Source organism: Arachis ipaensis, chromosome B02 (genome assembly GCF_000816755.2).
Source record: "Arachis ipaensis cultivar K30076 chromosome B02, Araip1.1, whole genome shotgun sequence".
In the NCBI taxonomy this organism is placed as follows: domain Eukaryota; kingdom Viridiplantae; phylum Streptophyta; class Magnoliopsida; order Fabales; family Fabaceae; genus Arachis; species Arachis ipaensis.
The window spans coordinates 101065459-101076867 of NC_029786.2; the positions used below are offsets into that span (position 1 = coordinate 101065459).

At 39.1% G+C, this 11409-nt stretch overlaps 1 protein-coding gene and 1 long non-coding RNA gene across 2 annotated transcripts; one reads left to right on the forward strand and one right to left on the reverse strand.

Moving 5' to 3' along the window:
- Positions 2510–6891, forward strand: LOC107626001 (pentatricopeptide repeat-containing protein At4g04370). Its single transcript, XM_021116358.1, has 3 exons — positions 2510–2927; positions 3364–6519; positions 6624–6891. The coding sequence occupies exon 2, from the start codon at positions 4002–4004 to the stop codon at positions 6294–6296; it is 2295 nt and encodes a 764-aa protein (XP_020972017.1). The 5' UTR covers positions 2510–2927; positions 3364–4001; the 3' UTR covers positions 6297–6519; positions 6624–6891.
- LOC107626002 lies at positions 6648–8161 on the reverse strand. The gene is made up of 2 exons (XR_002358025.1): positions 7643–8161; positions 6648–7554 (listed from the first exon to the last, which is right to left on the reverse strand). It is a non-coding gene; the product is annotated as an uncharacterized LOC107626002 (long non-coding RNA).

Below are 11409 nucleotides of genomic sequence, written 5' to 3' on the forward strand. Positions count from 1 at the left end.
CAAAAGTGGTAAGTGGTCTCTACAGATTGACCCTCTTTTTGCCATCACGGAGCTCTTCTCCTCACTGTTGCGTCTCTCTCCAGGCTCTTTGTCTCTCTTTGAGCTCACTCTCACGGCGAACATCTCTCCTCATCATCAAATGTCTAATCTATACAATAGCCAGAAGCACTACCCACCACCTTCTTTGTCATTCTCCTTGGCCAGAGTGTGCCGTCGCCGCCGTGACTATAACAGAAAGCGTGTCGTCGTTGCCAAAAGTGGTCTCTACAGATTGACCCTCTTTTTGCCATCACGGAGCTCTTCTCCTCACTGTTGCGTCTCTCTCCAGGCTCTTTGTCTCTCTTTGAGCTCACTCTCACGGCGAACATCTCTCCTCATCATCAAAGCTAAAATGTCTAATCTAAGCAATCAAACAACTAATAGTTGTCAATCACAGTCAATCCCCGACAACGGCGCTAAAAATTTGGTGCGGAATTTACAATCCACAAACTAACTGGCAAGTGCACCGGGTCGTACCAAGTAATACCTCAGGTGAGTGAAGGTCGATCCCACGAGGATTGATGGATTAAGCAACAATGGTCAAGTGATTTGCTTAGTTAGACAAACAGAAAATGGTGTTTTGAGAGTTCAAAAGCATTAACAGTAAATTCAGAATATCAGGAAGCAAGCAATAAACGGTTTGTGAAATATATGGAGAAACAGTTAAGACTTCAGAGATATCTATCTTCCGGATTGACTTTTCTTACTAACTATTTTAATCATGCAAGATTCAATTCATGGCAAACTATATGTGACTAAACCCTAATTCCTTAGACCTTTTTAGTCTCCTCTAACCTTCATCAACTGCCAATTCCTTGGTCACTTAATTTCAATTAGAGGGTGAAGTTTAATTCTAGTTATATGCCACAGAAATCCTAATTATCCAAATATAAGAGGATTATATGTCACGTATCCTGTTAAGTCCAAATAATTAGAAATTTAAGAGAAATTGTTTTCAAGCTGTTGCTCAAGTAAAGAGCTTTTCTAAGTTATACAAGAACTCAATTAGTACAAGAGTCATACTTTCGTTCCACCCAAATTCATAAAATAAAGAACAAAAACAATTCTTGAAATAGAAATCAGTACATGAATTAAAATAGAAAAATAATAGTATCAATCCATACAGTAGACAGAGCTCCTTACTTTAACAGTGGAGGTTTAGTTGTTCATGGTTCAGAGAGAAAATCAGGATCCTGAAAAAACTGTAAAATTGCGAAATGAGGTAGAAGAGAAGAGAAAAGATCCCGCAGGCTGATTCTTTTCCCTTTTAAATCTAATCCTAATTAATGTAAATTATATTTCCTAAAACTAAATAATATCTTTTCCTAATTTTAAATAGAATAAAATTTAATCAGAACTAATTGAATAATTCGTGCAAGCCTTGTTTAGAACGAATGGGGACCACCATTGTTACTAGGTGTGGCGCCAAACTTGGATTTGTAGAGTGGGCAAAGAATTCCCCCTTGGTTCTTTACTTGTGGCGCCACTCAAGTTTGGCGTGAGGTTGCACGCAAGCCTTCCTTGGGATCTTTGTTGTTGGTGCCAAACTTAAACTCCTTCAAGTTTGGCGTGGAGTCTCACGCATGCATTCCTTTGGAGAAACCTTGGTGGCGCCAAACTTGAGCTTCCTCAAGTTTGGCATGGGGTGAGCAGCATAGATTCTTCACTCTTTCTTGGTTGGCCCAAACTTGAGTGTTTCTCAAGTTTGGTTTCAACCAACCAGCATGTATTCTCTCAATTCTTCATCCTTGGCTCCAACTCTGCTAAATTCGTCCAAAACGCTACCTAAAATAAACAGAATTGCACACAACTCAAAGTAGCATTCATATTGGCTAAAACATATTAAATCTTGATTAAACTTATCAATTCAAATGCAAATTCACTAGGAAAAGACAGGAAAGATGCTCACGCATCACTACTCGGTCGTCACCTCTAGAAGGTCTACTTGGCCCTCTTTTCCTCGCTCCTCTTTTCCTCTGCTTCGCTCGAGGGTCTACTCGGAGCTTTTGGCGTCGCCGTCGCAAACAGTTGCTCGTTGGCTCTATTTTTTGTCGGTCGCAAATGGTTGCTTGATCCTCTTCAAGCGCGTCCTCTCTCTCCTTGAATCTCTTCTTGGAGCCTCGTTGTGAAATCTCTGCTCGGAGCCTCGCTGTTCCAAACTGATCCTCTTCTACAGTTCTTCCCTCGCTGTGTCTCTAGTAAGTCACTGCTCCTCCAGTTTCAATTTCTAAGATTCTGAGTTGGGATTATGTTCTGAGTTGGGTTGTTGCTTATGTGATTTGAATGCTGAGTTTGGATTCTTTGCTTAATTTTTCTTATTTTGGCATAGTTGTAAAAACCGAATCCATCTAACTGGTCGGACCAAAAAATTAGTAAACCGGTCATGAGATTGGTTCGGGCAAAGCATAAGACCGGATAAGAAAAAGAACCGGTAAAAACCGGTTCCATTTTTCAAAAAAAGAAAAACCTAATCCCAGCTAAGGATCCCCCTCCCTGCTTCCCCAATCCACTCTCACACTCTCACTCTGTAGTCTGTACAGTCTGAAACGGGCGAAAGGGGAGAACTCGTCGCCTCAACCTTTTCCCTTTCACCGCACGGTCGCCGGTTCGTCCTGCGCCTTCACTGCTGTCCAGTCGTCTGTGCCTCTGTCCGCGTCTGTCGTCTCCGTTCGCATCGCGTCGTCCCTGCGCCTTCATTGCGTCCGGCAGCTCCTGCGCCTTCACTGCGTCACCTCGCCTTCCCTGTTTCAATCCTCTCATTCTTTGTAGTTTGAGCGAAGCCGTCAAAAACCGCGAAACACAACACCCTGAGATCTGCAACAGCTTCAATCTCTCTCTCACTCTCGGCTCAGATCTCACGCCGATCTTCCTCAGCTTCCGTCCCTGAGGTGAGTTTTTTTTTTTATAATTATTATTCGATATTGATTTTGTGAATGTGCTTCTCCTACAAAATGTACAACCATATCTGATTTTGTGAGGGTATCACAAAAGAAAACGTAGTTTTAGTTGAAGAAAACAAAGATAAAACCGATTCTGATTCTGATTTTTCATGAGTGTAGGGTTGATTGATGTTGTTTAGAGTTTATTTGTTTTATATAGTTGCTGTTTTGTGGCCTTGTGGGAATGTTGATTATTGATTGATGCTGTTTTCTAGAGATATGCATAATGTTGATTTATACCTTGCTTGATTGAAATATGCAATGGTTGGATAAGCTATGAATTGATTTTTTTTTTTTTTTGATGATTGAAATCTGCTGATTGATTTTGTGCATGGACTTCCATGTTACCTTGGTTATGTATAATTCGCTGGTGTTGATTGTGCAGATGCAAATTTGGGACTTTTCAGGGCAAACAACCCAGTTATTCATCAATGACAAAATGACAAATGATTCTCTTTGTCAACTTGGAAAGGAGGTAGATGTTGATTTGGTTATGTATAATTCTCTTTGACAAATGACAAAATGACAAATAAAGTTTTTGCTTGCTCAAGTAATCAATAAAATTATTTTGTTAAAAAGAATGTTATAAAGTTAGAATTATTCTTTTTTAGAGAAAAAGACAAATAAGTCCATGACTTTTTAATTTAAAGACAACATAAGTCTTTCACTAATTAAAAATATAAAAACGTCCTTCACCTTCTAAAATGCGAGACATTTAAGTTCCTCCGTCCAAAATATATAAGGACAAATAGGTCCCTTGGAGGGACTTAAATGGCTCGCTTTGTAGAAAATAAGGGACATTTTTGTAATTTTAATTAGTTGAGGACTGATGTGTTTTCTTTTTTTTTTTTTTTGAAACAAATGTAAACGTCGATTTGATGTGTAGATTACAAGTTGGTTCATGTAATTTTTTTTTTCAAATATCTTCTCTGAAACTCATTTTGCCCTCCTCAAATAACTCATTTGTGAGACCATTCATATAGTGAGAGCACAAGCAGCAATGATCTGTAATGGGTTATACTAATGTACGCATTCAAACCAAAGATTCCCTACTCGTTGCTGCTGAAGTTCACTGCCTATAGAACAGTCAAAATCCGGTGGCTGATACTGTTACCACCACCACCACCACCACCTTCAGCCACCGACACCCACTCATTCAATGGCCACATCAACTACCTTTCCTCCCAAGGTTCCGACCACCAAATCCTCCTCACCTATGCCTCTATGCTCCATTCCCAAGTTCCTTCTGATCCCTTCACCTTCCCCGCTCTCCTCAAAGCATGTTCATCCCTCAACCTCTTTTCCCTTGGCCTCCTCCTCCACCAACGCATCGTTCTTCTTGGCTTTTCCCGTGATTCTTACATAGCTTCTTCTTTGATTACTTTCTATGTCAAATTCGGGTTCCCTGATGTTGCTCGCAAAGTGTTCGACTTTATGCCTCAGAGAAACGTTGTCCCTTGGACTACCATTATTGGCTGCTATTCCCATGGTGGTCGTGTTCTTGAGGCTTTTTCCTTGTTTGGTGAGATGTGTTGCCAAGAAATTCGGCCCACTAGTGTTACATTGCTAAGCTTGCTATCTGGAATTTCAGAAATTGCTCAAGTGCAGTGTTTGCATGGCTGTGCGGTTTCACATGGGTTTATGGTTGATATGACCTTGTCAAATTCTCTATTGAATGTGTATGGGAAATGTGGAAGCATTGAGGATTCTAGGAAGTTGTTTGATTACATGGAGCAAAGAGATTTAGTTTCTTGGAATTCGTTGATATCAGCCTATGCCCAGATTGGGGATCTGACTGAGGTTCTGCTGCTTTTTAAGACAATGAGGGTGGAAGGGTTAGCGCCTGATCGGCAGACTTTTGGGTCAGTGCTATCTGTGGTCGCATCAAGGGGGGAGTTGAAATTAGGAATGCTAGTTCATGGCCAGATTTTGAGAGGTGGTTTTCACTTGGATGCACATATTGAAACATCATTGATTGTAGCGTACTTGAAAGGTGGGAACGTTGACACTGCTTTCAGAATGTTTGAGAGGAGTTTGGATAGGGATGTAGTTTTGTGGACAGCCATGATATCAGGCCTTGTGCAGAATGATTCTGCTAATAAGGCACTGTGTGTGTTCCGCCAAATGTTGAATCTTGGAGTGAAGGCATCTAGTGCTACTATGGCCAGTGTAATTACAGCATGTGGTCAACTTGGGTCTATTCATTTGGGGGCATCCGTTCATGGTTACATAATGAGGCAAGAATTGTCATTGGATAGTGCCGCTCAAAACTCTCTTGTTACCATGTATGCAAAGTGTGATCACTTGGACCAGAGTTCAATTATATTTGATAGGATGAGCAAAAGAGATTTGGTTTCTTGGAACGCAATAGTTAGTGGATATGCACAAAATGGCTATGTATGTAAGGCATTGTTGCTTTTCAATGAAATGAGGAGTGATCATCAAAATCCTGATTCAATAACCATTGTCTCCCTCCTCCAAGGCTGCGCGTCAACTGGACAACTTCACTTGGGAAGATGGATACACAGCTATGTTGTAAGAAACATCCTTCAGTCGTGCATCTTAGTGGACACTTCTTTGGTAGACATGTACTGGAAATGTGGCGATTTGGATGCCGCCCAAAGGTGTTTCAACCGGATGCCATATCAGGACTTGGTGTCATGGAGTGCAATAATTGCAGGGTACGGCTATCATGGCAAAGGAGAAATTGCATTTAGGTTATACTCAGAGTTCCTGAAAACTGGGATTAAACCAAACCATGTGATTTTCTTGTCGGTTCTATCTTGTTGTAGTCATAATAGACTTGTAGACCAAGGATTGAGCATATACAAATCGATGAGTAGAGATTTTGGAATTGCACCCAATCTTGAACACCATGCTTGTGTGATTGATCTCCTCAGTCGAGCAGGGAGGGTCGAGGAGGCGTATAACCTGTACCGAAAAGTATTCTTAGGGCCTCATCTAGACGTTTTAGGCATAATCCTTGATGCATGTCGAGCACATGGTAATAAGGAACTTGGTGATGCAATTGCCAATGACATTCTCATGCTGAGGCCTACGAATGCAGGGCATTATGTACAACTTGCACATTGCTATGCTTGGATAAACAAGTGGGAAGAAGTGGGTGAGGTATGGAATCATATGAGATCTCTTGGATTGAGGAAAATTCCTGGCTGGAGTTTCATTGACATACATGGGGCCATAACTACATTTTTCACAGATCACAACTCACACCCCCAATTTCAAGAAATAGTGTTTACACTAAAAATTTTGAGGAAGCAAATGATCAAAATGGAGGAACGTTCATTGTGTATATAATACTAACATTGTCTAAAATGAACAAACGAAAGAGAAAGAAAGGATGAACAGGAGCAACAGTGAGTGTTCATGGTGTTGATGTCGACAGTTGGATTCTGTCTCATTGGTTACATTGGCGGCAGACCACTCTATTGGCATCTCAACAAGTCCCTCTCCGCCGTCTCTTCTTGCCCCCCTTGCCACTGCGATTGCTCTTTTGAACCTCTTCTTTCTCTCCCTGACGGTACTTACCTCTTGTTTTTATGCCTTTCAAATGTTGTTTCTTATGCAGTTATGCTGACATATTCATGAATGGTGGTTGCTTTAAGTGTTTGTTTTCTTATGCAGGATTGAATAACTCCATTTTAGGTCAGTTCTTCTCTCTCTATTACTACTACTTATAGAAAAAGCTGCAGCTATCAGATAACAATGCCATACAAAGTCACTTATGCAATGTGATACACACCATGATCATAGTTAAACAACATGCAAATATATAGCTGTTATTAATCACACTAAGTAGATACGTAATTATTGTTCACCTATTACACTAAGTAGATACGTAATTATTGTTCACCTGTTCAACTTTCTCTTGAATCAATGACTTTTTCTTCAATTGATTTCTGCTTCAAAGATAGAATTATGAGCTACTAATACACTATCACCCCCATCACTCACTGTGGAACTGACGTGAGCTTTTGAGAATAACGCTTCTCCAATACCGAAAATATAAAAAGAAAAATGCTTCTCTTTATACTGTAATTATCACTTTATCTAACTGATAACTGTACTATACGTGATAGATACGTAATTAGCTAAACACAGATAAAATATGGTCCTATTAGATTGTTACATCCAAATTAACTGATTCAGCCACAGCTACCTAGGAATATGTTGTTACTAGGGTCTTCAAAATCTTTGTGTGGTGTATGCTATTCTGTGTATACCAATCCCATTTGAGGTACCAAGTATATGTGAAAGTAGGTCAGTAATTGAGCATAATTTTGCAGACTATGATAATTAATAGAACTATTGACAAAAAAGAATAAAATCTCTGCACAAGTAGTTCTCAATTATCCACCAATTATGCAGCTAAATCTATGCACAGGTATAATATAAGGTATCAGAAGATAACCTTCATTTCCTTTTATCCTTGAGGGCTAGCATTTGCATAGCTGAAAGTAATAGGATGCCAGCCTTTATTCTCCATCTTTGTAGACTGGTTCCACAGGGTATAGATCAACGTTCTACGTTCAAGTTGACCTTCAAGACCATGCATCTACAAAGAAAACACAGGGAAGAAGAAAGAATATTAGTGCAAATCATGTATTTCACTTTAATCGGGGGAAAAAGTAGAAAACCTTAACCACAAATAGCAAAGCTAAATAGTGATGGAAGAATCTTAGTATCTTACTGCAAGCAGTGTCTGATCATAGTGAATACAGTTGTGTTGCTTCTGAAGTTTCTGCACTTATGCCAAAACCACAGTTAACAATCATTTATATTGATAGGAAAAAGAAAGGGGAAAAAAAAAAAAGAAACAAAACCCTATAAGATAAGTACTCAAATCACGACAATGTTATCAGTATGAAAAAAACTAGAAGCACAATATGCTCCATAGTTTGATCTGATTTTTACAAGGATCTTTTAACACATACGACAAATAAGTAAAAACATAAAATTCCACAAAAAAATGTCAATTATGTATTAATTCTTACACATGAATCAAATGATTTGTATATGGGGCTTTTGCAAATATTAGGTTATTTGAGCGTTTGAGAAAAAAGTATACAGGAACCATATCATAAATATTCTACAGCTGTTCCTAGGAGTGTGCAAAAAAACTGGTTTCACTGAACTGAAACTGAACTGAAACCATAGTTTTTGTGAAAACCAGTTTATTAAAAATCAGTTTTTATGGTTCAGTTTAGTTTTAAACCAAATTAAAACTGGTTTTATTTAAACTTTAAAATTAGTTTTTACATACTCTTTCTCTCTCTCACTTCACTTTCTCTCTCCCTTTTCTCTCTCTCTCTCCTCTTTCTCCCCCCGCTCTCCCTTCTCTCTCTCTCTCTCTCTCTCTCTCTCTCTCTCTCTCCCTCTCTCTTCCCCTTACTTTCTCTCTCTCCCCCTCCCATCTCTCTTCGTCTTTCTCTCTCTCTCTCGCTCTCTCTCTCTCTCTCTCTCTCCCTCTCTCTTCCCCTTACTTTCTCTCTCTCCCCCTCCCATCTCTCTTCGTCTTTCTCTCTCTCTCTCGCTCTCTCTCTCTCTCTCTCTCTCCCTCTCTCTTCCCCTTACTTTCTCTCTCTCCCCCTCCCATCTCTCTTCGTCTTTCTCTCTCTCTCTCGCTCTCTCTCTCTCTCTCTCTCTCCCTCTCTCTTCCCCTTACTTTCTCTCTCTCCCCCTCCCATCTCTCTTCGTCTTTCTCTCTCTCTCTCGCTCTCTCTCTCTCTCTCTCTCTCCTTCTCTTTCTTCCCCTCCTCTCTCTCTTTTTCCTCTCGCTCTCTCTACCTCTCTTTTTTCTCACCTCTCCCTCACCCCCTCCCTTCCCCCTTCTCTCTCTCTTTCTCTCTCTCTCTCTCCCTCCCTTCTCCTTCTCTCTCTCTCTCTCTCTCTCTCTCTCTTTTCCCTGTCTCTTCCCTTTTGTTTCTCTCTCTCTCTTCTCCCTCCCCTCTCTCTCTCCCTCCCTTCTTTCTTCCTATTTCTCTCTCTCTCTCTCTCTCCTTTTTCCCTTTTCTCTCTTTCTCTCTCCTACTTCTCTCTCCCCCTTCCCTTCTTTCTCTCTCCTCTTCTCTCTCTTTCTTCGCCCTCCTCTCTCTCTTTCTCCTCTTTCTTCCCTTCCTTTCTCTCTTTTCTCTTTCTCTCTCAACCTTCTCTCACTCTATATCCCTCTTTTCTCTAAAATAAGAGAGAAATGAGGGAGAGAGAAAAAAGAAAAAATAAGAGAGAAGGAGAGATAGGAAAAAGAGAGATCGGAGGAGGAGGAGAGAGACAAAGAGAGAGAAGGGAGGGAAAGAAACAGCGCAAGAGAGAGAGAGGAAGAGAAAGACGGAGAGAAAGTGAGAGAGACAGAGAGAAAGAGAGAGGGAGAGAGAGAGAAGAGGGGAATAGGGAAGGAGAGAAAGTGAGAGAGAAAGAGAAAGGAGAAAGAGAGATAGAGAGAGAGAGAGGAGGGGAAGAGTGAAGGAGAGAGAGGGAGAGAGAGATACAGAGGAAGAGGGATATGGGAGAGAGAATGAGAGAAAGGGATAGAGGGAGAAAAGGGAGAGAGAAAGAAAGGGTAGGGGGAGAAAAAGGGGCAGGGGAGAGAGAGAGGAGGGGAAGAGAGAGGAAGATAAGAAGAGAGATGGGGAGAAAGAGAAAAGAAAAACGGGGGGAGAGAGAGGAAGACAAAGAGAGGAAAAGGGGAGAGAGAGAAGAGGAAGAGTGAGAGGGGAAGGAGAGAGAGAAAAGGAGAGAGAGAAAGGAGGGAGAGAAAGAGGGAGAGAAGAGGAGAAAGAGAGGAAGAGGGAGAGAGAGAGAGAGAGAGAGGAGAGAAGGGAGAGAGAGAAAGAGAGAGAGATAGAGAGGAGGGAGAGAGAGGGGGAGAGAGAGGGGGAGAAGAAGAGAGAGTGGGAGAGAGAGGGGGAGAGAGAAAATATAAAAACTAATTATATATATGTTAAAAGTTAAAACTAGTTTTAGCCTATAAACCAGTTTAAACTGGTTTTTTCAATTAAAACTGGTTTTATTTTTATGAACTGATTTAAACTGGTGCACTGTATTGTAAACTGGTTTAAAATCAGTTTCTTATTTGACAAAGTAGTTTGGTTTAGTTTCTAAACCATTTAAAATGGTTTAGTGCAGTTTCAGTTCAGTTTATAAAAAAACTGAACCATGAACACCCCTAGCTGTTCTTGGGTTGTAAAAGTAACTCATCTGACTATATTCTGTGATCAAATACCAAATTAAAGGGGGAAAGAGAGACAATGGGATGAAATTTAAAATAATAACTTCGGCCTGCAATTATTTGATATAATCAGAATAGAAGTATGCCTCTATAGTATAGAGTATTGAACTGAATTTCCAGTTTAAAAGAAGCAAAGAATATTGTGTTTACCAACAGTTGTACTTCTAAATTTATATATGTATTTTAACCGTTTAACGAGATAATTTTTTTGATATAGCATGTAGCATGTAGTTGATGGAAGTCATTTTTTATAATATACATTATAAGGCATGACGGTTGATTTGTTATTGTACAATCAATTTTCAAGATTAACAATTGGTAGTAGTGAAAGGTAACTTTTCCATGTGTAAGTTCAGAGAGTGAAGAAATAAATTTTTTAAAAAAAAAAGAAAAAGAAAAGAATCGATTAAAGAGAAGAAGGGGGAAGAGAGTTGTTCAAGCTTTTCTGTTTTCTTTCTCAAAATCGAAATGAGATTTACAAGAACAAATCACACTCATCATAATCCAGTTAATAAGAGAAGACGAATGATTATATCTATAATATGTTTGGATCGACTTCTAGATTTTTCAGTTATAGAAGCTTTAATACCATATTACGATACTATTCTTTTTAAAATTTTAAATTGATAGGAGGATACACATGAATAGTTATATTTCTAATACTTGTAATAAATATCTTTAGTTCTTATCAATAGTAATCTAACTAAGTTTAACTGTGTAACAAACTCACTAACTAAAACTAACCATCTAGTCACCTAATTACTTTTGGCGCCAAACTAACTAACTCACGTCATAGATGACTTGTGTCTTTCTGTAAGAATCCAGCTTCAATACCTAAGAATCATTAAACACTACACCTCTAATTAAGTCATCTAATAAAGATACAATGGTACAACTAATATACAACAGTTTACATGAGAAGTTAAAAAAGGTTGTTTCTGATTTATGTACTTATTTTATTTTATATACTTAAAAATTATGTATATTATAGTAAATGAAGCACAAATAGATTACAAATTAGCCATGCACTTTAATTTATCTAACAGAAGACATATATCTTGACCTGTACAGCAAACAAGTGAAAATTTGCCACACATTTGATATATTAAGTGAATACTAATTCACTTTAGAAAAAAAATAAAAAAAAATACAGAATTTTTTAAAAATAATATAACTATAAAAGAT